Genomic DNA, 24,361 nt, shown 5'->3' with positions numbered 1-24,361 from the left:
CCGGCGGCTGACGTGGCCCGGGAGCGGGGCGGACATGGCGGACGGCAGCAGGCAGAGCAAGTTGGCGGCGGCCAAGAAGAAGGTGAGGGCGGGGGGTTGTGCTGGGCCGTGTTGTGCTGTGTGGGGCCGTGCTGTGCTATGTGGGGCCGTGTTGTGCTGTGTGGGGCCGTGTTGTGCTATGTGGGGCCGTGTTGTGCTGTGTGGGGCCGTGTTGTGCTGTGTGGGGCCGTGTTGTGCTGTGTGGGGCCGTGTTGTGCTGTGTGGGGCCGTGTTGTGCTGTGTGGGGCCGTGTTGTGCTGTGTGGGGCCGTGTTGTGCTATGTGGGGCCGTGTTGTGCTATGTGGGGCCGTGTTGTGCTATGTGGGGCCGTGTTGTGCTGTGTGGGGCCGTGTTGTGCTATGTGGGGCCGTGTTGTGCCGTGTTGTGCCGTGCCCGTAGCGTTGCGGTGAGGCCCGGCCCGGTCCCGCAGCTCCTTGTCGCCCCGGTGGGGCCGGGCCTGTGTTGCTGCACTGCTGCGTTCTGTGTGTGCCGCTCTTTCCCGTTCGGGTTTCCTCTCCATCTCCCTCTTTTCTTCTCCTTTTTCCCTCCTTTCTTTTCCCCTTTCTCTTCCCTTTTTACCTTCTCACAGCTCGGCCCGCTCCGTCCCATCGCGATGCCCTCCCGTGTCAAAGTCAAACGAATGGGAAAGTGCCCCGGAGCAGCTCGGGCTCCATTTTGAAATCCTGCCGAGGATCCTTTTCGTTCCGGTGCTTTTCACCTTGACGTTTAAGCTCAGCCCCGCGTTCCATGGGCGCTCACAGCCCCGAGCTGCGGCCATTTGTGCTGCTCTGAGCTTCTCCTGGGCACAACGGCCTCCAATTGAGCATCCATCGCAGTGTGCTCATCCCCGCAGTGCTGGCAGTTTAGGGGGAAGTTCTTCACTAGGAGAGTGGTGAGGCCCTGGAACAGGCTGCCCAGGGAGGTTGTGGATGCCCCGTCCTTGGAGGTGTTCAAGGCCAGGTTGGACGGGGCCCTGGGCAACCTGATCTAGTAAATGTGTATGTTTGGTGGCCCTGCCAGGCAGGGGGTTGGAACTACATGATCCTTGAGGTCCCTTCCAACCCGGGTCATTCTGTGATTCTGTGCCTGTATCAGTGTGTTACCTGCAGGGCTGTCGTTCTCCTAAAGCTCTTTCAACATTCTTGTTCCATCTTATTATCAGACTCCACTTTTCCAGTTTGCATCCCATGTTATCGTTCTTTTTCCCTCGTTGCTGTTGGTTACAGATTTACAAACGTTGCTTCTTGCAGCATCAAGTTGTTTCCTGGGCACTTCCTTAGTTGGACAGCACTGACAGCTCTCGGTCTGTCACAAACCCATCACTCTCATTCTCCCTTTTGGAGCCTTTGAACTATTTTTAACGTATATCCATCTTTAAGGCCGGTTTCTCTTGTCCTTACAGCTCAGCTGACTCCTTACCCACTGGTTATGTTGTCATTTTCTTGTTGCCATTCCCTTCACAGAGGACATCTTCCATTTGGACTTCACATTAATCTTTTCTTTCCCCGCAGCTGAAGGAGTATCAGCAGAAGAACAGCCCTGGAGCGACTGCGGGAGCCAAGAAGAAACGAAAGAGTAAAGAAGGAAGTCGGCCTGAGACTCCCACAAACGACGGCCGACAGTCTCCAGAGAACGTGAGCGTCCCCCCCTTCCTCCCACGTATCCCCTCTGCCTCCAGCTTTGGTTTCCCAAACAGCACAACTGCAGCTGGGGGAGGGTTAAACAGTGTAATGTGAGCGGCTGAGGAGCCCCTGTTAGCAGCCTGTGAGTCAGGGTGTGTGCTGGAGCAGTGCTGGAGCGTTCAGAGCTGTAACGCAACCCTGGATGCACCCCGAGCTGCCTCTCCTCGGGGGCTGGGCGATGCCCGTTTCTTTGGCTGCCTTTGATGGACGTTTTTCTCTCTGTCCTTTTCTGAGCCGTTTCTCTTTTCCACTTCTCTTTCGCCTCCTTTAGATTCAGAACATTCTGAAGGTGCTGGTGTCAGACCTTAACCGCTCCAATGGGGTAGCCATACCCTCATTGGACAGAAGGAAGGTGAGGCAGTGCTCCGTGTCCCTCTCACTGACTCGCTGTCCCCTCTGCATGCTTAACTTATGTTTTACACTGTGAATTCAGATGGAGCCTTGTTCTGGCATGTCTGCTGTTTTTATTAACACGGGGCTGTTTGTTAACATGCGTTTCCATCGCTTGTAAGTGCTTGTTTCCTCCTGTTTTCTGTCAAAAAATGCAAATATGTCACCCATGTCCAGTGCACGTCCCTCAGACAGCCGAGCTGGAAGGCAGAAAGGAGCAAACAGAGTTTGGGGTGAGGCAGTAAACCAAGTTAACTGCTGAGAGACGCTGTGTTAGGGAGGAGTAGTGCTTTATTCATGTGTATTTCTCCTGGTCTGTGTTGTTTTATTCACTTCAGTGCTGTGCTCCTGAAGGGCGAGTTTCTGCTCATGCCTGCCCTGAGCAAGCCTTTAGTTATTCCAGCCGCCCCATTTTATGACAGGTGATGAAACCTGCACAGGTGATGTACAGTCTGGCAAGTACCACAGTTCTAAATGTGCTTAGGCAGGAAGTCGGGTATTTCAAGTACTGCATTTACAGGCTTGAGTGTCTTCCCTCACTCCTGGGGGAGGAAGGGCAGGAAGGAGTCTGCTGAGCAATGGAAGTGTGTTCAGGTGCTAACTGTGCTGACAGGAGGACTCCTGTGAGCTCTTCATTATTTCATATATATTTATTATAAACAAACCTTATTTCATTACTTACTTCAAAACTGTTCACTGTGGAGGCAGAAGGAAGGCATCCTTCTGGTCGTCTCATTGACTTTTGCATCTTGAAGTGTTAAGTGAAAAGAATGTTCCAATCAGAACAAATGCAGGCCGTGTTTTTGAGATGTCCATGCGATGTTCCAAGTTTATGAGAGCTTGGACAAACAGAGGCCAAGTAACCTGTACGTGAAAGAAGCAAGGGAGTTCCTGACTTTCCTTGGAGCCCCTAAAATGTGTCATTCCTTGAGAGCACACATGTCTGTCCTCCAGAAAAACAATGGAGGCAGTTCCATTCGTTCCCCTCTGCAGTTTTCCAGCTCATTACTCTCATTAAATCCATCTTCTCTACTGCTGTAACCCCGTGGCTGCTTGATTCATGAATGAAGTAAAGCAGGTAAATAGGGAATGCCCAGAGAGTTCTTATTTCACGCAGACTGCCAAGAATGAAGTGACTGAAATAAAAGGGAGCTCTTTCAGATGGGTTTGCAGAGAGCTGCAGTGCATTGCTGGGGTGCTGGCTGCAGGAGGACTATTGTTTGCTTTGTAATGTCATGAAATGATGGTTTATCAGAGGTATAAAACTACTTGCCATAAACCAGCAGAACGCTGCTCTGGGTTTGTATGGCTCACTGCATTGCTGGACAGGATGGCTGGAATTGTCCATTTCAGCATGGCTTGGTGGAGGTGTTGTCAGCTGTTACTTATCCTCCCACGAATGCCGGATGAGAGCCTTCATCACTGTCCAGGAATAGTTTTTAGCCCTTTTCTATTTGGATTCCTGTAGCTGTGGGATTCCTGGCTTTGCCAGGGCTGTGGGCACCTGTTTCCAGCCGGGCTCATTTTGGCCTGTTCCCAAATGTCCTGTTCATAAACATCTGGTTCATAGCTTGCTGTTGGAGTTTGACTAACCTGGTTGTCGAGCAATCATTCGCCTGTTCTTCCCCACCTTAATTTGCACCCCAGTGATCAGTGTTTTCCCCAGCCATGCGAAGGGCAGTGCTGTACACAGCAGTGATGCCATCTGCCTTTGCCCCTTGCTCACTTCTTGACAAATCCTTTGTAGAAAATCCACAGTGTGAGCTTAGAATAGGGAGATGCTGTCACCTCTCATTAGAGAAATGATTGTGATGATAGGACGGTTCTTCAGACTGGATCTAGCAGGACATAGGGCTGGGATGACTCTTGGCTATGGGTTCATGCAGTCACCCGTTTGCTCTGGGGAGGACATAGATTCACTTCCACGTGTTTCTCCATTTGTTCACCTGTTTCTCGCAGGCCTGTCGCAAGGTGATGTGTCCGTGTGTGTTTCCTTCGTTTTGCACGTAGGCTGTAATTCCTGTGGTGTGTTTTGTGACAGGCGTACTTTGACAGTGATGTTGCCACTCGTAATGCTGACCAGCTTGCTGCCGATGTCCCCGTGCTATCTAACAGCAACAGCCTGCCTAGCTGTGCTTCTGTCCTGCCTGCTCCTGGGAGCACGCAGCTGACACAGGTTTGTGAGTCATCATCAATATCTCCACACTGATTAGCCATCTTTGTCTGAGAAGGGCAATCCCCATAACTAGCTCACATTGTCTCCTGTTAAATATACCACGTTCTCCACTCTCCATCTAATCGTCATCTGTTTGAGAGTGGAGGATGCTAGCATGCCCTGCTGCTTCTAAAGCTCCGATTCTCTTTCCCTTCTCCCCTATTTAATTAGCAGAAAGCACCCTTAATAATACAGAAGGTCTGCAGCTAGCTGGAGCAATCTGCAATTCCTTTCACTGCTTAAAGATTCCATTGAAGTTTTTCCAGCAATGCACAGCTGATTATGCTGATAAATGGTAGCAGCAAATACAAAGCCAGTAACATTTAAGCCTCTTAATCCCAAGAAACCTGGGCACTCGGTGCTCAGAAATTATGGGCAAGCTGGGAAATGAGCTGGTTTCTGAAGTAGATCTCTCTTTGGGAAGCAGTAATTACAGGTGCTGTGGAACCCGAGCCCAGATGCAGTCAGGCCTTAGGACACATTCACAAACATGATTCCCAGCTTTTCTTACAGGCTTGTAAACTTTTGTTTTAATCTGCAGATTCATGAAGCTGAGGATCGTAAAAACGCTTTGGATGAGAACAGGTGAGTGTTTGAGTTTGCAGCAGGAGCCCAAAGTGTCCAACAAATAAAAGCTTCAGTGCTCCCCGCTGCTTTACTGACTGGATCAGTTCTCTTGGAGGAATGTTCACTGTGAGGTCTGTCTTTGTTCCCAGGTCTCTGTCATCAACAGAAAGCCTCCGCCAGCTGTCTGAGCAACTCAATGGCCTGGTTTCTCAGGTACAGCCTCATTTTGGTCCATCTGTCTTAATAATTTTTGGGGGGGTCTGATGAGGATCTTTAAGCAGCCAGCTTAAGAAAACACTCTTCGGTGTCAGAGATGCCTGTGGTCATCCTATTAAACAATGAGACATTGAAGCATTGAGAAGCTGAACTCCCAGCTTTAGGAATGTTAAAATTCCAGCAGTAGGAAGAAGAGCAGAGTGGGTGAACGAACAGCATGTATTCATGGCAAGATGTACTCTTCATTTAGTGGCAAAGAATCTGAAGTCAATCTGCATAATTCAGCTTGCCACAGGGGCAGCCTGCATCTATCCTTAGCCAGGGAAGTGTTTTTTCTGTGGCTGTCTGAGGTACTTGGAAGTGAAATGTGCTATAAGAAGCATTCTGATAGTTCTTACTTGATAGTGATTTATTGCCTGGGGGAATAAAACTGACTGACTTGACTATTTTTCTTCTAGTCTACGTCGTATGTGAATGGGGAAAGTGGTGTTTCTTCCACTAATATTAAGGAAATGGAAGTAAGTTGTCCTGAGCCTACGATTTTCTTATTTTCCAGTCTAAGTCATTCGTTGGGACTGTGCTAATGAGACCTGACTGAACACACAGTTCACGTACACTGTTGTCCACTGTTGCCTTCTGCTGCACTCAGGTAGTTGTGATCAGCAGGAGCGGGTATTTCCAATATAGCTGAGCTATTTCTGGGGGGCTGGGGATCGTTTGGCCTCAGTGCAGCTCTTAGTTTTGATTCACTTTGATGTCAAAAAATGCCACAGCAGAAAGTACAAAGAAGTTAATGTCCCAGCTGCTCTTGTTGGATCTGTAGATTGATTTGGGAAATCTGATTTAATTAAAGTGTGATAATGATTTATTTTTCTGTCCTTTTTAATTATTGCTTTTTTTTTCCTCCCCTCCTCCTTTTCTACCCCTTCCTTCTTCTCCTGCCTGCATGTGCCCATCAGACACGTTACCAGGAGCTGGCAGTAGCCCTAGATTCCAGCAATCTAACTAACAAACAGCTCATTACAAAGATAGAGGAATTGGTAAGAAACGATCCAACCAACCAGTTTGATATTGTCTCTGCTGCTCCTCCATGCTCTCTGGGTGTCTGCAAGGTTACGGGTTCACTTATACCACAAGGAAGGCTGCTTTCATGGCACTCTGAGTGGAACAAAATGGGCTGTATGGGACATTTGTTAGGAAGATCAAAGTCTCAGGTCACTGATGGATGCATTGGCTCATCTGAGAACAAGAAGCACAGTTCTGCTGTTTCTCCTTAAATGTGCTCTGTCTCTCTCATTGTGTTTTCTCTGGATGATCAGCATCCTGATAAAGCAACTATTTCTGGGCCTGCTCTGAATCTCTGAAATACAGAATTCTGGCAGCAGTGTGAAAACCTATTTGTGCAGGTGGTGATGCTGTCCTAAATGTATTAGCACAGTGGGAGCAGTAGGTCTGAGAGAGAGCCCAGGGCTGTTTTCTGATCGTACCCTCAGCTTCTCTTGGCACTATGAATGAACTGCTTTGTCCTGTGGCTTGCATGGATTCCCGCTGCTGCTTTTCAGCCTTCAGCTTTAACACTGCAAGAAACGTAGCTAAGTGGACTCGTTTTGGTCTGAAAAGAGCCTTTCTTGGTTTGAAATCCTTTTCCCCATTTTGTTCCTCTCACACCACTCTTTTTTCCAAAGTCCACCATTTCCCAATGCACCCCACAACCCCTTCTGTGTTATTTTTGGTTCTGAGTTCTTTGGGTTCCGTTCTGTTCCTGGTTGTCTTTTAACTGGGTAGCTGGTAGTGGGGGCAGTGCCTGCCCAGGACTCCTTGCTTGCCTGCTTTCTGACAGGCACATGAAATGCTGTCTGGAATTACACAGGGCCTTTGCTGCATTTGCAGTCTTGTTTTCTTTGTTCTGGTTGTATTCTGTGCTGGCGTTTGTTAGACTCAAAACCTCAAATTCATCAGCTTCCCAGCTGCAGTCGTGTTTCAAAACGAGCTTGAAACTGAAGTAGTAAAAATGGGCTAATGTCCATCCTTTGGAAAGGGGGAATACGCCATCCATGTAGCTTAGATGTGGGGCATCTGTGAGAAATTGCCACGAGGACAACAGCACCAAGTAGCAGATGCTCCACTGCACCCACATCTTCACACAGTTTGTGTGTCAGCCCAGTGCACAGCTGACAGTTCTGGTCTATTTCTCCCACTACGTTAATGTGCGCTGTGTGCAGTCAGTACTTCAAAATACTTCACCCACAAGACTGAAATTGACCAGGACTGGATGGTGCCCTTTCTCTACATTTGGCTTCAGCTCTTTCATAGCAGCTTTTGCAGGAGCCTGCCAGCATAAGTGAACTTCTGCATGATTTAAAAGCCAGTTGCCACATAGGATATCAGTTGAAGGTCTCAGCTGAAGCACAACACTGCTGCTGTGGCATTGGGTTTTTAAAATGCATTTTTGGTCATTATCTCAATGCATCAGGGCTCTGATTAACGTCATAGATGTGGGGTGAAAGCATAAGTGAAGTTGGTGGATGCTCAGATAGATACAGGGGTTTTTTAGTGGTGTTTGTGAATAACTGCAGTCAGGTACTGAGCAATGGAAATCACGTCTGGCATATTCATGAAGGAAGCCCCAAATCTATTATTCTAATAGATAAGGCAGTCTCCCTAGTCTCTTACATAAAAAGATAATGGGAGCTGTTTGCATTAATTGGGCGTATATCCTACTTCAGTGAAGTGAAAATATGCTTCAGCACAGTGAGAATATATCCTTCTAATACCGATGCATCCATTTTCTTCTGTAGAAGCAGCAGAACCAAGAAGCAGTGAATCAGCTGGAGAAGGTAAAGTGTGTCCTATTTTTGGATAGAGATAGAAATAGCTATGTTCTTCTGGAGAAAGCACAGCGGGCTGTGGCACCAGCCCATGTGATGTTGTCTTATAGAACTGTGGGATCATTTAGGTTGGGAAAGACTGTTAAAATCATCAAGTAAAGTCCTACCATCTGCTCAGCACTGCCAAGCCCACCACTAAACAATGCCCTTAAGCATCACATCCACATATCTAATACATCAGTCCAGGATGGTGACTGCATCACTTCCCTGGAGATCATCCTAGATTCGGTTCTGTTTGTAGCATAGGGTTGAGTATTTTGACTTCATGGGCAAGACCTGGCAGATAACTTGCTTGTTTTGATGAAAGCTAAGATTTCAATGTTCAGGTATTGGAAGGTTTCAGTGGAAGCAGCTGATTACAGCTCATGGCCTTGTCAGTAGTTTGCATTCCAAACACTGCCAGCACAAGGAACCTACTGTTGCCCATTCTAGGAGGGATAACCAATGAAGTAGTTAAAGAAATGGAAGACTGAATAGACTAAAAAGGCTGTTTAAAATGATGATATTGGTTACATGCTGGAAGTATTACCAAGGAATCACTGCTTTTGTTTGTTGACATAAAACACGAGGGGTTACCATTTTGTGCTGAACAGGCATCATTTGTTTCTACAGGAAAAGAAGGAGTTTGAACAGAAGTTTTCTAAAGAGCAAGCAGCACTGAGAGAACAGCTACAGGTAAGGCAGAGCTTTCACTACACCAATAGGACGTGGCTGCTGTCCTTTTCTGGATCCCTGAGCACTCTGTCTTTATCTTGGAAGCCAACATCCTTTCAGGAGAACAAGGAGAGCCAGTTAGCGAGATTGTACTTAAATGCAAGAGCTCTTTGTCTCCCTGAATTATCCCCTTGTGGCAGCAGGGATGTTGTGGCGAGCAAAGATTTCCTGCACTGAGCTCCTTTTCCTTTCTGCAAGGTTCATATCCAGACGATTGGAATCCTGGTTTCTGAGAAATCCGAGTTGCAGACAGCCCTTGGACATACACAACAAGCTGCACGGCAGAAATCAGGTAATTGAATTGCAGCACACCAGCTTGAGCTGTTGGTTTAACCATGGGTTTCAAGTCAGAGGCATGATGGCTGCTGGCTGCCAGCTCACAGCACTCATTGGTTCCTTAATGAGCAATACTTGGCATCGTCACCACTTCTGTCATCGTAGCTGCCCCTAGATTGGAGCATGGTAATCCCATGGTAGTTGAGGTTCTTTTGTGCATCACTGAAGCCCTGTCAGCCCTGCTTGGGCCTGGTGACTACCCCAGACTGTTCTTTTCTCACTTTCTTCAGATTCTTTTAAAACTTAGTTCCCTTTCATCGCCTTTCCTCCCACGCAGCTGTCACATTAACGTAGGTTTTACCCAGGCCTTTCATTCTCAACTAAATTTGAGCAATTTGCCCTCCTAGAAAAGCAAAAATGAACGTAGTGCCTATTGCTCTGCAAAGGACATTTCATCATCTCCCTCTAAAACCAAGAAAGGTAGTTGCTGACAGAGAGCTTTGCTGTCCAGGGTTGCTGGTGAATCACCCATTATGCCAGGAGTGGAAGCAGGTCTACCAATTTACAGAGCTCTGTGCTGTTTTAAGAGCTTGTTGATGAAGCAGAAAGTGCTGTTTAGCCTGTTCCAATAATCCCTTTGTGGTTTAGTCTCAACTGACTCTGCTCTGACTCGCTTAGGAGAAGCTGAAGACCTTGCTGCTCGTTTACAGTCATCTCGCCAGAGGGTATCAGAGCTAGAACGCACTTTGTCCTCCATCTCTATGCAGCAAAAACAGTCAGAGAAGGTAAGAGCCACCTCTATGCTTAATGAGCAGCTTTGCTTTTGGCTAGTTGCTTGTCACTATGCTACTGTGAAGTCTGTAGTCCCTGCTTAGAGAAGAGGCTGAAATTAACCTTGTTAATTGTTAATTAACCTGGTAAAGCCCTGTATTCTCATCAAGGCAAACTTTTCATTCAGATTTCTGTGACCACTAATCATATGGCCCAAGCTGTCTTCAGATTTGGCACCTTTCTTTATGAGTCTTGCCAGCATCTCTGACACCTCCTCCCAGGAGGGTCTCCATCAAACAGGCATTTTGCTATTGACACTCATCCAGAAGTTTGCAGAAATGACCTCACCATCAGTTAGTAGCATCATGTTCAGAAAGACTGAGCAGGTGAATTCCTGGCAAAGCCATCCTTGGTCTGATGGTGTAATGAGCTGCAGCACCAGCCAAATGTAGTGACAGGTGAGGTTCTAAACAAACCTTTTCTGGGGGTTTTGCTCAAGTTGTGACCTATTCTGCATTAGCTGATCTGTTAAAGGTAAAATTAAGTAATCTTTGAACATTTTATTTGTATGGCTGAAGTCTGTAATTGAATCAAACATTTGTTTTTTTTCTCCAGCATAATAAAGAGCTGGTGAAGGAGCGGGACAACCTGAAACTAGAACTGTACAAACAGAGGTAAGCCTGTTTTGTGTATTACTACAGAGTAATGCTGTACTTCTCAGTAGAACCACAAAGCTTAAGAACGGGCTTTGACCATGGTTAGTGAGGCCAGATATTCAATGTAAAAATAATAATTAAATCAAAACAAACAAAAGATGAGGTGTGTAATACAGCAGTGGAACACAGTACCCAGGGAGGCTGCGGGGCCTCCATCCTTGGAGTGTTCACAACAGCTGCACAGAGCTGTGGGTAACAAGGTCTGGTGGTAGCATAGTCCCACTTGAGAGGGAGGCTGGACAAGACCTGCAGAGGTTTCTTCCAGTCAACATTTCCGTGACTCCAGCTGCTGTGTTTGTTTCAGCAAAGGTAGTGAGGAAATAAAGCAGCAGAACTCAGAGCTGTCAGAGAAACTCCGCTCCCTGGTTTCTGAGAACTCGGCCATGAAGTTGGATGTGGAAGATTTACATAAGAAACTGGAAATGGCTGAACTGATGATTCAGCAGGTAATCACACCAGTGGGATGTGGGAGTAGATCACCCTGATCATATTAAGATTTGTTGCCTGAGCACTGGGGGCAAGACTGTATTATTGGCCTTAAAGGCAGGCGCAACATCCCATCCTCTTAGGAAAAGGTTTACCTTGTGGTCTCTGAGGAGCAGAAAGGCTGTGATCTTAAGGACTTGGAGGAGATTGAAAGGCATTGTGATATCAGTCTGCTAAAGGGATGTTACACAGTTTGAGAAGGTGGCTGAACATACAGGGGTGCAAACACACAGTGACTTCTCTTGACTATTGTGGTTACCCAGCTGTTGTTCAGTGTCACTGAGAAACAAGTCGAGGAGAGGTGCTTGCACCCATCCTATCAAAAGGTGAACTGGACAATGACAATTTGAAGGGTAAAGTTAAACCAAGAACTGCAGACTCTTGAAATGCAAAGTTTCTGAACCAAATGATTTGACTAAAGCCCATTTTCTTAATTAAAAACCAGTAAACATAAAATGGAAGCAAGGGGCTGCCCAGTTCAGCTTGTTTTACAGGGCTAAAAGCTAAGCTTTTTGATTTTAGATGCCACTTTTCTTTCAATCAACTTTACAATGAGTCGAAGCATTTTAAAGAACTGTGGATGGTTATAACATGGATCAAATGGCAGGTTGAAATCAGGGAGAGGTTAGGCAGGAATGGAATATTAACATCTTGCCAAAACCTTTTGATTTCTGTGGGCAGTTCTCAAATCAGTCGGGGAATGTGGATGCAAACCAGCAGTTACAGATGGCCCTGGAAGAGAGGGCGAGCCTGGAAACCCAGATTGCTCAGGTAAGTTGTTAATACGTTAAGTGCATTGATGATCCAAATCTGTAAAGAAACTCATGTGGCAGAAGAATACAGCCTGAGCTTTCCCAGGCTTTATCCCTTAAGTAGTCAGCCATCCTTTAATTGATTCAGTTGGTGCAGTTTTCCTTGTTTTGTTTTTACCAGCTTTCAGAGTCACTTCAACAGCTCCAGGCAGAACGAGATCAGTATGTAGAGAAGCTGAAGGAAGAGGGGAGCATTTGGCAGCAGCGAGTCCAGCAGCTCTCTGAGCAGGTAACCTCATAGGCAGTGCCACAGCTACTTCCAATGAACACAGGCCTAAGTGCACCATGAGCATTGCTTTAATTGAGCTTGTATGGCCTTGCAGGTCCGCACAATGGCAGAGGAGAAGGAGAAGCATGTGGCCCAAATTCAAGAGCTGGAAAGCAACATTACAGAGCTGCTGAGCAAATCAGGTAGGACTTCCAAAGTGGGGCTTCATACTGCAGAGTATGACAGGTTAACTGTCTTCCACTGTGCAAGTACTTGGATGTGTACAAGTAGGTCTGATGCTCTCAAATCATAAAGAGCTGAAGGACTGGTAGCCCTATGAAACCTTTAGTTCTAGCAGACAGCAGGAGAGCTACTTCCAGTAATTGACCAGCAAATGGTCAATGTCTTTAGTTATCTGCCTGGCTGTACTGTTAGGCCCATGAGATTGGGCAGGCAGGATTCTTGCTGGGGCTGAGAGATGGAGTCAGCAGCATGCAGCAGGACACTGTGTGGTTTTGGGGTGGTTTGCTCCTTTGCTCCTCTCAATGCCCCATTCCTCTGGATACTGCAGCTGCTGATACTTTCTGGGTCACCGAGTCCTGCAGGTTGGGGTATGTTCTGCATAGCTCTGTGCGCTACCCAAGTGATTCAGCCCTCTGACTGATCTGCTTTTGATTCCCTTTCCTCAGCAGTGAAACCCATGGATGTTGAGCCATCTTTACCAGCAGGACCTACAGCAGCTGAGCTGAGTCTGCAGGAAGAGATCCAGCGGCTACAGCACGAGAAGGAGGAACTGCATGGACAATACCAGGCCCAGGTCCGTGACAACGAGCAGCTGAGCCGCCTCAACCAGGAGCAGGAGGAGCGGCTGCTGGAGCTTGAGAAGACAGTACAGCGCTACAATGAAGAGTCTGTGGACAGACAGCAGATCCTGGAGAGCATGCAGAGTGACAAGGCCACCATCAGCAGGGCACTGAGCCAGAATCGGGAGCTGAAGGAGCAGCTGGCTGAGCTGCAGAATGGGTTTGTCAAATTGGTACGTCTCTTTGATGGATCTGAAATTCCTGAAGCTGAATTCTTACTCTTGCTTCTTTCAATGTACCAGTTTCCCCTTTGGGGTCCTGGCACATAACACACGATCTGGTCACTGGGTTGTTTTTTTTTTTCTCAGGTCTTTCTGAACTTGTCTTCTTGGTTTTGAAGATCTGTTGCTTTATTTGGGGTGTTCATGTCACCCATCTGCTTTGGATCTGACAGGCTGTGTGATGTGCCAGGCCTCTTCTTGGCACTGTCCCAGCACTGATCCCCCCCACTGCTCTTCTCCCATCTCCTCAGCCTTTTAAAAAGTCAATTACTGCCCTTATTTACAGCTCAGAACAACACAAGGGATGGTATCCCACTGTATCAGGAATTAATGTGGTTTACTGATTTAGCTTATGTGAGCAAATACTTATGGTGATTGGGGCAGTTTCCTTCTATGATGCTTTTGATTCTTGCAGACAAATGAAAACATGGAGGTTACAAGTGCCCTGCAGTCAGAGCAACACGTAAAGAAGGAGCTGGCTAAGAAGATTGGGCAGCTGCAGGAGAACCTGGGGGAGCTCAAAGAGACGGTAAGCAACAGCAGAGGGACAGCAGGGCAGGTGTGCAACAGTTTGTGCACAGGAGAGCTGGCAACTTACCAAACTTTGATGGAAAGATGGAAATTGGTATTGTTAATGATCAAGCTGGGAGCCCTCCCGTGTCACCTGCTGTCTGATGCGGGGGACCAGCATGTGGGGACAGATGGTGGCTGCCGGCCTCGGTGGTGGCTTTGGGGCAGCATTGACAGTTTGGATGGTGCCACACGAGTTGTCATCTTTTTCTGGCAGAAATGATTTGATCTGATGGTTGTTTCATGTGTTGTATCATGTGTTGTTAGCTGGAACTGAAAACACAGGAGGCTCGGGCTCTGCAGGAGCAGCGGGATCAGTTCTATGGCCACTTACAGCAGTACACTGTGGCATACCAGCAACTGGCTGCTGAGAAGGAGGAGCTGCAAAAGCAATACTTGCTTCAGACACAGCTAATGGACAGGCTGCAGCATGAGGAAGTTCAGGGGAAGGTGACAGTGGAAATGCACCTGAAGGAACTGCAGCAGACGAAGGTAATAAAAGAGGGGCAAGTGGAAAGACTGGAGGCAAAATGCTTAATTGCACCACATCCTGTGCAATAGAGGTGAATTAGAGACAAGTGATAATTGTGGCTATTTGTGTGCTTGTTTCTGTGGTGCTGTTGCTAGTGACTGTTTTCAGTTTGGTTTGTGCGGGTTTCGGTGAGGAGCTTTTCTCACTGACGTTCTGCTTCTGACTTGCAGGAAAGTCTGGAAGTTGTAGCAAAAGAAAACAAAGAGCTGCAGGCCCAGATCAGTCAGTTAGCAGCAGAGCTGGATGGCAGGATGCTGCACAGACTAGAAGGTGCGTAGCTGCAGCTGCCCTCCAGGGACGGGAGGTGGAACTGGGCTCTGAGGGGTATTTTCACCTCATTGTTCACCTCCCTTCCTTTCCAGGAGATGGAATTGAAAGTGAAGTGATGGCTGAAGAAGTGAAAAACCCTTCGTTTGTGATCCCAGAGAAGTTTGAAAGCCATGAAGAAATGGTGGGTCTCAATGGGTAGAAAAGCCTTTGTTCTCAGTTGTGAACAAATGTCTAGGAGAGGAGGCAGATTGAATTGCAGAGGTTCTGCAGTGTGTATTAAGTTGTTTACCAGCTGTGCTCCCCGCAGTTGAGGCACAGAGAACTGCTACAGTCCCCTTCACACAGCAGCAAAAGAACCAAGAGGATTTCTACAGTATGGTTGAAAAACAAGCTGGAAGTCCAGCAATGGTTAATTACAAAGACAAGCCAGCTGGCAGAGTGGCTCTAACTATTGTGATGATTGATGTTCTCCTCACTTTGGAAGGCAATTAGGAAGTGGTGTTGAACGTCACTAATTTGTTTTTGTAAGCGGAAAATACTGTGATCAAACAGTGGGAATTCAGGTTTCACCTGCAGAGAAGAAACGGTTTGTGCTACTTGACAAGACACGCAGTAGTTGCTGCCTGGGTTGGTCTGACGGGTTTCCTATCCATAAGTAAAATGGGGTTAATTTCTGTTATTCCCCTTACCATGAGATGCACAATTGATCACACTTCACACAGGACAATCACTAACGTGAGTCCTTTGCAATTCACTTCAGGTGACTTTCTTGACGTCTGCCATGTCCCAAGTGGAGAAGGAACGAGAAGAGATGAGGCAACAGTTGGCTGCTCAGAAGCAGCAGTGCAGAAACCTCCTGCAGCAAATAGCAGCTCTTCGGCAGGAGCAGCAGCGTAACATCACACTGAGTGAAGGTAAATCTTGGGTACAGTGTGAGTATGGAGATGTGCCCCAACCTGGCCCTGACCTCTGTGAAACAGTCCTATGGGTTTTGTGAACGAATCATGCTTAAGCAGGCACTGTCAACTACAAATGTCCTTTCCAGATTCCACTATGGGTAGTGTTCCAGTAGAGGTTCATGAGGCTTTAAAAACTGCCATGGAGAAACTACAGGTAAGCAAAGGGTCTCCTCTTTCTGCCCCTCTGCCTCACTTAGCTCAATTTGCACCCAGTGCCAGACTCTTGAATCACACACGTGTTGCAGGGGAATAAGTAGCAGCTGTTCCATGATAATAACCTAATTCCTAAGAAGTGGCTTTCCTCATGACTTGTCTCATCATAGCTGAGCTTCCCCTGCCCTGCCCAAAGACTGTAAGGGCCTAATGCCCATTCCTGGTCTCTTCCTAAAGAAGTAGATGAAAAATAGACAGACTTCACCGTGCTGAGACGAAGCAGATCTCTCCAAGATCTGCAGACTAAGTGTGACCACAGTTGTGCTGGCCCAGCAATGAGAAGGCACTTTGTTCCCTCAGTCCTTCTGCTTCCCAATATGCAGAGATGCTTTGCTCTGCCTTCTGTAGCTCTGTTCCTTTTTACTGCCAAATCAGAGTAGTTGTAAAGGCAGCACAATTTGTTCCCTGGGCTCAGACAGCTGTGAATGGAGGGTGCTGTCTTTAACACGGGTATTCCCATATGTGAGCAGCTGAGGTGACTCACACCAATTTTTGTGTCCAGGCCCGTTTCACAGATCTGATACAGGAGAAAGCTGATCTGAAGGAACGGCTGGAAGAGCTGGAACATCGCTGCATACAGCTGTCTGGGGAAACAGACACCATTGGTACGTTTATACAACACAACACAAACCTGGGCTTTGGGATCTGAGTCTGCCACATGCCGAATGGTTCAAGTCTTGCTACCTAGCTATGCTAGGCTTCCAATCCACAGCTGGATCTTCAGGCAGCATAGGTTTATGCTCACAGTATGGCTTGTACATCAATCTCACTTATTCCTTATGCTTCTCTTGTGTTCCAGGGGAATATATAGCATTATACCAGAGTCAAAGGGCTATCCTTAAACAGCGGCACCAGGAGAAAGAGGAGTACATCAGCAGGCTGGCTCAGGATAAGGAGGAGATGAAGGCAAGGAATCTCTTCTGTAGTACTACAGACACAGCATACACTTATAGGCAGGCCTGGGGGATACCTGCACAATGTAAACCTTCCTTTGTTGTTCTTGAGCTGGCTTTAATTTTGAAGTTTTAACAGTGGCAAAACAGCAAGCTGGATATGCACGCTGCTTAAGTTTTCCTTTGCTTTGGTGCAGGTAAAATTACTGGAACTGCAGGATTTAGTGATGCGTCTGGTCAAGGAAAGAAATGAATGGTACAGCAAGTATGTAGCAGCTGCTCAAAACCCAGAGCTGTTAGCAAGCCAGAATGAAAACGCACTGCCAGTGGAGAGGCGCATTGAACTGAACGCTACAGATGGAGAAGGTAAGCTGGAGGCAGAACAAGTTATATCAAATGGAATAACCCAAAGTCTCTGTGTGTGGATGGGAGGAGTTACCTGCCTGTCTTCTGTGTTCCTCACAGGGTTACGAGAAGTGAATTTAGCAGACGAAGCAGAGCAAGACGCTGCTGCTCTTCATCAATCCAGTTTCTACCCTATTGACACTAAAGCTGCTCAGCCAAGCCAAGAGGACCCTACAGCAAAGCAAATAATGCAGCTCCTCAGAGAAATCCAGAACCCTCAGGAGAGGTCGGGCTCCTTGCTGGAAAACCCCTGCATTCCATTCTTCTATCGTGCTGATGAGAATGACGAGGTCAAAATCATGGTGGTTTAAGTAGCACCAATTCTTATTTACGGAGATTTTCTATGAGCCTGCAAGGACTAAACTGACTTGTACGTGCCCATACTGCTGCTCAGCACCCTTGGTCAGAACAGTGATCTGCTGTAAAGATGGCAGGAAAGAGGGATTGCATCAGATGGAACTCAGCATCATTCCTGCTCTTCCCTCTGTTACTTGGTGTGCTTGGAGCACAGCTGAGTGGTGTTGGCTCTTCAGCTGGGCCTGGTGCAGGTTGGGGGGAAGGGACTCTGTGACTTATGGCAAATTCCTCGAGCCCTTGTCCTGTACCCCCGACCCCTCATCCATCAGTCACGACTGTAACCTGCCAACTTCCTTCTGAGGCTCCCAAAGTCACTAACTTAACTCTGGTAACAAACTCTTGGGATGGTTGGTTTTGTTTCGCACCGCGCATCTTAAAACTTCCTACTTTCTTCCTCTTGCAAACCAGCCTTGAACAGCCACAAGGTGCAGGCTTCTGGTTAGTTATGCAGCACACAGAGCTTCATTCAGCGCTAGGGGCCGGGCTGAGGGCTGCCTTCAGAGTCTTCTTGGTTACTTGACAAAGCTTTATGTGATTAGCAGGAGCTGGGGGTGGAAACGTAACTGCACTTTGAAGGATGATGTGTTTCACTTGTGTGTGTCCGAAGGTTTTATTTATTTAAGAAAATGGGAGAAATAAGTAAAAGGAAACCACTTAATAAACGTGCTTTGTTTTGAATTCCTGAACTCCAGGTTATCTATTGCTTAAATGCCTTCTCCCATTTTGGTAAGAAACACATTAAACGGGTGGAATCCAGCATCCTTTTCTCCCTGCTCATACTGCTGGCACACAGCAACAGAACAGGACCCAACAAAGCCTCCAAGCTGGGAGCCTCGCTAAGGAGAAAACGTGTGCAGAGCTCCTGAAGTGGCTGCATTGTGGCTCCCTTCGGTGTACAGACTTCAGGTGATACCCACAGCTAAAGGCTCAGGCACAAAATGCCTCTTGTAAATACAGCTGCAGCCTCAGCACAGAGCTCTGGGCAGAACCAGCTCTGAGTGCAGCAGCCATGCAATCCATGCAATCCCACAGCACAACCCTGGGCTCAGGGTGGTGGAAGCTGAGAGCTGCAACTGCATGAATGCAGAATCTATTCTTGCATTTATCAACCACAACAAAGGAAAAAGAAACCAAACCAAACCTAGGAAAAAAACCCTATTTCTCAGTGTCCAGGTGGCTGAGCTTTAGAGCAATACTTTCTATTTTAATGCCAAAAGTAGACTGAAGCTTTTAAAATGGTTCGTTTTGTTCTCCCCATCCCCAAAAAGAAAAGCGCGTATGGAACCATTAGTGCTTCCCTGTGAACCCACCCGAGGAATGTGGAGTTGCTTTTCTTTGAACTCTTCATCTGAATGTCTCCTGTGCTGTCTGTGAATGGCACAACACGAGCGCTGTACATACGGGACCTGTATAAAATGCTGTACATTGCTGGAGGGAAGGCTGGCCTGCAGGCTGGAGCTGCTGTAATCTGTATCATACCTAGAAGGGGCGGGGTGCGACTTAAATAGATGGTTATAAGAGGAATAAATATTTATTGGGTGCTCTGCTCTGTGAAGGAGACCATTGAACAGCTCTGCGGGCTGGTGCAGAGGCGACTTAATGCTGTTACAAATACGCTTCCTGAATAAACTCATTCAGATGGGGACGGGCTGGATGTGTTCTGTTCACATCTCCTTCAAATCTGGCAAAGAAACACAACCAAACTCTTCCCTATTCAAAACAAACAACAAACAGGCACAGCTCTACAAACTGCTGCCCTTTCCACATCGCTTTCATGAATGTTTCCTTGTAGCCACAGCTCTGCCAGGCCTGAGATTTCTCTCCAGGCTTTTAGCTTCAACCATCAACATGTTCAATGGGCTGCAGGCAGTGGGGTCTGCCTTCCTGCCTGGCCCAGGGAGCTGCTGTTCCCACTGTAACATCAACCAGCAGATAACAGGGTTCTGCTGTGCAGTGCAAGTAACTCTGCTTACCTTAACTACAGTTTCAGCGGACAATGTTCTTAAAGAACAAGCCTGTGTGTCACACCAGGGGTAGAGAGAAGCAATAGGACAGAGCAGGGCAAAGACAGGAACAGGAGCACCAGGATGTGGGCTGCTCCCCCAACCCCCACCACAATTAGGAGCTCAGGGGAGACGTGGCTCCAAGCCTTAGCAGGGAGCTCCCACCCACCCCACGGCAGCAGCAGTGGGCTGCATTCACAGCCAGGCCCAAAGCACAGCTCCTGCCAGGGAAACCACAGCTCTTTGGCCATTTGCTGCATCCCACAGACAGGCCTATGTGCAAACACCACTGTAAGGACCGAGGACGTGGTGTGCAGGACTCCCACCTTCTGTGTTGTCACCGATGCACCTCACTGCACATTCCTTTGCCTTCACCTCTGCACCCGCCGAGCTGCCACCAACGCCTGGCTGCTGCTGCACATCCATGCCTCTGTTCCTACCATGCATGCAGAGCTTTCTAAGCTTTATAGGACAAAAAGACTTGGTTATAATCAAAGAGGTTGGAAATCACCCAGAGAAAGAGCAAGAAAAAGAGCAAGAGAAAGAGAGATGGTTTTATTCTAGTTGTAGAGTCCGTTATACAGAAACGATAGTTTATTTCATCCAGTTAAACAAGAGAGACAATAGATCACGGACTGCAGCACAGCTACCACCAGCACCGAGACGTTCACCCACAGCTCTGGGGTAACACAGGAACCCAACTGCACACAGCAGAACACTGAACAGTCGGCTCAAGAACTCAACACTGGGGTTCAATTCACTTCTCGGGGTGTGTGTATACATATACGTACGTAGATCGATATTCTTTCCCTACTTAAGCGTTTCCTAATATCCACATGGAAGCACAAAACGGCTTTAAACACCTGGACATATATAGATTTTCCATCTTTATATATATATATATTTATAGATATTTATAACAGTAAAGATATGTTTCTCGTTACTACAATTTAAACTCCTCGAAGCAGCTGGGAATCAAAAAACAGCTTCACTACAGTCACAGCCCATAGGTGAGTGTGTGTGTCACAAATACAAACAGAGCAAACCACGGGTGAGAGCTGAGTCAGAACACTCCGGGACAGAACAGCTATAGAGCAGGCAAAGAGTCTCGGAGGGAGCAGCACTACATGTCAAATGGTGGCTTGGGGCTCTCCGGGCGGGAGGGACTGGCCTTACCCGGCCGGCTGGAAATAAAACAGGAAAAGGGGAAAGGAAAGGAGAAGGAGGGAGGGGGGAGAAGCAGTAAAACAGTGGTTAAAATACAGAAAGGAAACGGCATCAGAACAATAAGAGGAGCCACAAGTGAAAGACAACCCGCACTGCAAAAGGAGAATCTCAATGGCAATCAGCTGCTGGCGGAGACACGACAGCCCAGATGCACGGGGTGGGATATTTTTAATGCTCAAGTCTCTTATTTTTCTTTGTAGGATTTTTAACAGACGTAACATGAAGAGCAGAAATGGAGCCTTAAGGGATGAGGTGTGATAAGCAACGGTTACAAGTTCCCCAAACACGTACCATCCACATGCAAGAAAAGGCTACGGAAGAAGTCACCACAAGTGCCCGAAACACACAGAAAAGATGTGCTTATCCAAAGCAGAAATAGCTTCAACAGAACGTCACGCAGCAAACTCCCTGAAAACGTTGGGTTGTCCATTTGCACGGAGGGGAGCAGCAGCAGCAGCAGCCATTCCCCGTCCTCGCTGGGTTGGGGTTGAGCCCAACATGATGGAGCACAGTACAACAGGAGCAGGGCTGCACCCACAGCATCCCCTGTGCCCCCCATCGAGCTCCCCCTCCTCAGCTCCCTGCCTTGCCTTGATAGAAGGTAGATTGCACTGTTCCCAACATGAGTTTTTGCACCTTGGAAGTCAAACTAACACACAGGACATTGAATCTGTTCCTAAGAGGGTCACGTTTTGACAGCGTTTTTGCTTCTAAGTCACACTTGTATCTTCTTAACTACAAGGAGGTGGCTACGGCTCAGTCCTAGGTGGTGCTACAGCTAGTGATGCAGGCAGGACACTGATCCAGGCCAGACAGGTGGATGAGAACAGGACGGACAGCCAACGTGTGGGCTTAGGGACGTCCCTGTGGCTGATCTCTCCAAGCAGCCTGTGTTTCTGGGATCCGTGCCACTGAATGAAGGCTGCGCTACGCTCACAAAGCAATACGGGGACGCACGAGTGGAGACGAAGAGCTGGATCGCTAGGCTAGTGCTGTACCACACACCGGGAGGGGGTGAGGGGAGGCAGGTGTGGGATGGATGAGGAGTGACTGTGGCTGTGGAAGGGAGGTGGGATGGGGAAGCCGCCAGCACGGCGCTCGTCGCCAGCTGTCTGCAGCCTCGAGTTATAAATCTAAGAGGGACGGTTCAGCCGGTCGGATTATGGTGGGTCGAGTAGGTGAGGCAGGGCCCCTTCTGCTGGGAGAAAGCAGAAAACAAAGAAAAAAACAAACAAACAAGAGAACACACACCGTGGTTAGCACAGCAATCGCAGTCACAATCAAACATGCTTCTCCACCCTGCCTGAGCCAGCAAGAGCAAAAAGCCGAGGCACAAAGCACCAGAAGGGCACAGCTCCATCAGGAGATGTGAGTCTGCACAGGGCCCGGCCCTGGTTTCTGCACAGCATGGATCAGCACTGGGCAATGTGCTGGACAAACAGCTTTGCTGTCTTTGTTCATCAAATGCAGACTGTGCCAGCGGGGATGCTGCCTCTGGAATGAGAGTTGAGAAGCATGGCCAACAGAGAGCTCCTGTACCAAGCACATGACATCACACAGCATGGATGGGCCCTGAGATGTGCTGCCAAAGGGCTGGACCACCACCCCCTGCCCCTGGGGATATGACAGCCTGAGCCCCCCGCTGCCATACAGGACACTGAGCTGCTTTCCTTCTTGGGTGCAGCAAATGCAACTGCATTAAGGCTTCAGCCACTGCTATTGCTCCAGCTAATTGCTGATACTTTAGTCAGGTCTATGGGCAGCAATTTAAGCACTGAGAGGACAAGTTCATGTTCAAGGATCTCCTTCATGTCAGGGACTGGGGGGACAATGGGGAGCAGCACAAAGTACAGGGCAACCCCTCTGCTCTCACCATCCACTTCAGTGCTCCCTGCAGTGCCAGTGTGGTGATGATGTAACATTGATAATTAAATTGTTCAGTACCAACCCAGAGTGGTTTTAAGATCCAAACTGCCTGGAATGCAGAGAGCAAACCAAACAGGATGGGGGAAAATAAAGAGGAAACATCTGCACTGATCAAACAGAACCAGGTGTCACTAAATTAATGCCTGAACACTTCCACACTGACAAGCTTTAATTTAGATTACAGGGAATCAATTGAGCGCTGGAAATGTTGGTGCTCCCAATACAGGAGGAGCTCGGGAGAGAGGCAGAGGAGGAGATCTGCACTGCTCTGCTGACGTAGTGGAGATGTGCTGACAGCAAACCTATAATCACACTGGTACCAGAAGAGCCACCATCCTATGAACTGGGGCATGCTGCCTCACCCCTGCGAATGAATCAGAGCAATGCTATGGCCCTGTTTAATAAACCTCACCAGTTCATTGCTCTGTACGGATTCAGCCTAGATCTCAAAACAATTAAAATCTCCTAATTTTTTTCACTTTCTGAAATACCTGCAGGGTGTTTTGCACACAAGGAGTTTGGTCCGGTTGCTCTGACCTCTGTGGGTTCATTAAAAAGGACCCTTGAAGCCATGGGACACAGTGTGCTGCCAAGGGAAGCCACCAGACCCCATGAAAACAAACAGGGCTGAAAGGAGCATCAGCATTACTCAGGTAGACACACTGTCTTCTATGATCCTATCTGCCTTGTAAAGAGAGGTTGAGAACTATTTCCTAGGACAGAACAGTTTTCTCTCTGTAACCAACGCTCTTTCAGTTGGTCTCTATGTTGCTAGTCAAGCCCTCTTACAACATTAAAGAGCCAATCTCTTCGGCTCCACTCCTCTCACAGACCTTTCACTTCTATCACAGAGAAAGGGGGAAGGAGCCCCAAACAGCCACTCCTGCCCAGTTCTTCCCCTTTGGCTCCTTGCTAGTTGGGGCTAGTGGTTTGTAGGGGGAAAAAATGACAGAATTTGCTAGATCTCCCTCTTCAAACTCCAAATTGCACCACTGAGGGGACAAGGAAGAACCGGCCCTTGAATGTAGGGCAGCACAATGGACATGAGCCTGGCCCAAGAGCCTGCTACGTTACTGAGCAAGTACAATGCTGCAAAATGCAGGGAGAGACAGGAGAGGGAAGCAGGCAGGAACCCAGGCAGAGTTCTGGGGAGAATACAAGTCACAAAACCCTTCCTCTTGCAAGGGCACAGGAGGAAAGGCGGAATGAACAGAGGTAGAAGAGTAACAAGAGGTAGAGGGTCAAGTGCAGAACGAACAAAGGGAGTCTGCTACTAATTGTGATCATGGGACAGGAGGATAACGGGGAACATTCAGTGTCAGTTATCCTATGCCCAGACAGGGAAGTCCTGCTGTTAATGACCCAAACACCTCCTGTCTTCCAAAAGCACACTGAGGAAGGGAGCACTTCTCCAGTGAGACATTAAAACGTAAGCAGAGGAGTCTGAACTGACAGCTCCCCAGGTTCTGCACCTCTATCCTGACAGAGCTGACAAACAGGATCAAAACAGAATTCATTCGGTTCATCTCCCACTCAGCGTGGATTTAAGCCAAATGAAAGACACACCGTTTAGACCATGTTGCCAGAGCTCATTCCCACATCCCATCTCCTCTACCCGAGGACAGAGAAAGGATCCTCCAGTAACCACAAGTCAGGTACCGGGGCCTTCCCAGCTCCGCAGCTCAAGCAGCCGCTCCATCTCTGATCAGCCAGCTCCTCTGTTCTAGACTCCTCCCTTCATGAGATCCTGGCAGACGTGATTCACTGGACAAGGGACTCTGACTAACACAAGGACGAGGCAGCAGAGGTAAACTGCAGAGCAAAGTGATGGAGGATGGGGACACAGTGACTCATGCATCGCAGGGAGAGTGCAAAACGTACCGTGGCTGCCAGTCCTCAGGGGTCACTGATAGTGATTCTGAAAGACAACATGAAATCAACA

General features: G+C 47.9%; 2 protein-coding genes across 41 annotated transcripts in view; one reads left to right on the top strand and one right to left on the bottom strand.

Moving 5' to 3' along the window:
* The first annotated feature begins 2 nt into the window (after positions 1-2).
* On the top strand, positions 3-17,941 carry GOLGA2 (golgin A2). Of its 14 annotated transcripts, none has more exons than XR_014936292.1 (28): positions 3-82; positions 1,551-1,673; positions 1,993-2,073; positions 4,153-4,287; positions 4,868-4,911; positions 5,043-5,106; positions 5,568-5,627; positions 6,069-6,149; positions 7,908-7,946; positions 8,610-8,672; positions 8,910-9,003; positions 9,666-9,772; positions 10,374-10,432; positions 10,779-10,920; positions 11,642-11,731; positions 11,894-12,001; positions 12,096-12,183; positions 12,670-13,016; positions 13,480-13,593; positions 13,902-14,126; positions 14,337-14,436; positions 14,529-14,617; positions 15,197-15,350; positions 15,482-15,549; positions 16,111-16,213; positions 16,408-16,587; positions 16,699-16,867; positions 16,967-17,941. XR_014936292.1 is itself a non-coding variant. In XM_015879106.3 (28 exons), exons 1-28 carry the CDS (start codon positions 35-37, stop codon positions 17,215-17,217), a joined length of 3,150 nt encoding a protein of 1,049 aa, XP_015734592.3. In that variant the 5' UTR covers positions 3-34; the 3' UTR covers positions 17,218-17,941. The 14 variants fall into 14 exon arrangements, 13 of the variants coding, with proteins under 13 accessions (XP_015734592.3, XP_015734599.3, XP_085377518.1 ...); XM_015879106.3 differs by having other exon boundaries at positions 12,673-13,016; positions 16,408-16,514; XM_015879113.3 differs by having other exon boundaries at positions 16,408-16,514.
* An 838-nt stretch (positions 17,942-18,779) lies between these two features.
* DNM1 (dynamin 1) overlaps positions 18,780-24,361 on the bottom strand; it is a 56,531-nt gene continuing 50,949 nt past the window's right edge. For 7 of the 27 annotated variants that reach the window (XR_001558679.3, XR_014936296.1, XM_015879114.3 and 4 more), the window contains one exon: positions 19,803-21,691. Coding sequence is in view for 20 of the 27 variants with exons in the window: in XM_015879114.3 (XP_015734600.1) it covers positions 21,619-21,691 (73 nt within the window). In the remaining 7 variants the exon portion in view is untranslated. Of the gene's footprint in view, positions 19,729-19,802; positions 21,692-24,300; positions 24,338-24,361 lie in introns of those variants that run through there. The other 20 variants (XM_085521398.1, XM_085521401.1, XM_085521400.1 and 17 more) reach the window with 7 other exon arrangements.

The sequence above is a fragment of the Coturnix japonica genome, chromosome 21 (genome assembly GCF_054131305.1).
Source record: "Coturnix japonica strain WE chromosome 21, WE-NBRP24, whole genome shotgun sequence".
In the NCBI taxonomy this organism is placed as follows: Eukaryota; Metazoa; Chordata; class Aves; order Galliformes; family Phasianidae; genus Coturnix; species Coturnix japonica.
Note: the sequence above shows the minus strand (reverse complement) of the source record. Positions and strands in the feature narration are given on the sequence as shown.

Bases quoted from the DNA above. Each gene is read 5' to 3' on its own strand.
- GOLGA2 (XM_015879113.3), top strand. From the start codon at position 35: ATGGCGGACGGCAGCAGGCAGAGCAAGTTGGCGGCGGCCAAGAAGAAG. The intron at 13,594-13,901 runs GTAAGCAACAGC...ATGTGTTGTTAG, and splicing joins TGGGGGAGCTCAAAGAGACG to CTGGAACTGAAAACACAGGA. The intron at 14,437-14,528 runs GTGCGTAGCTGC...CTTCCTTTCCAG, and splicing joins GATGCTGCACAGACTAGAAG to GAGATGGAATTGAAAGTGAA.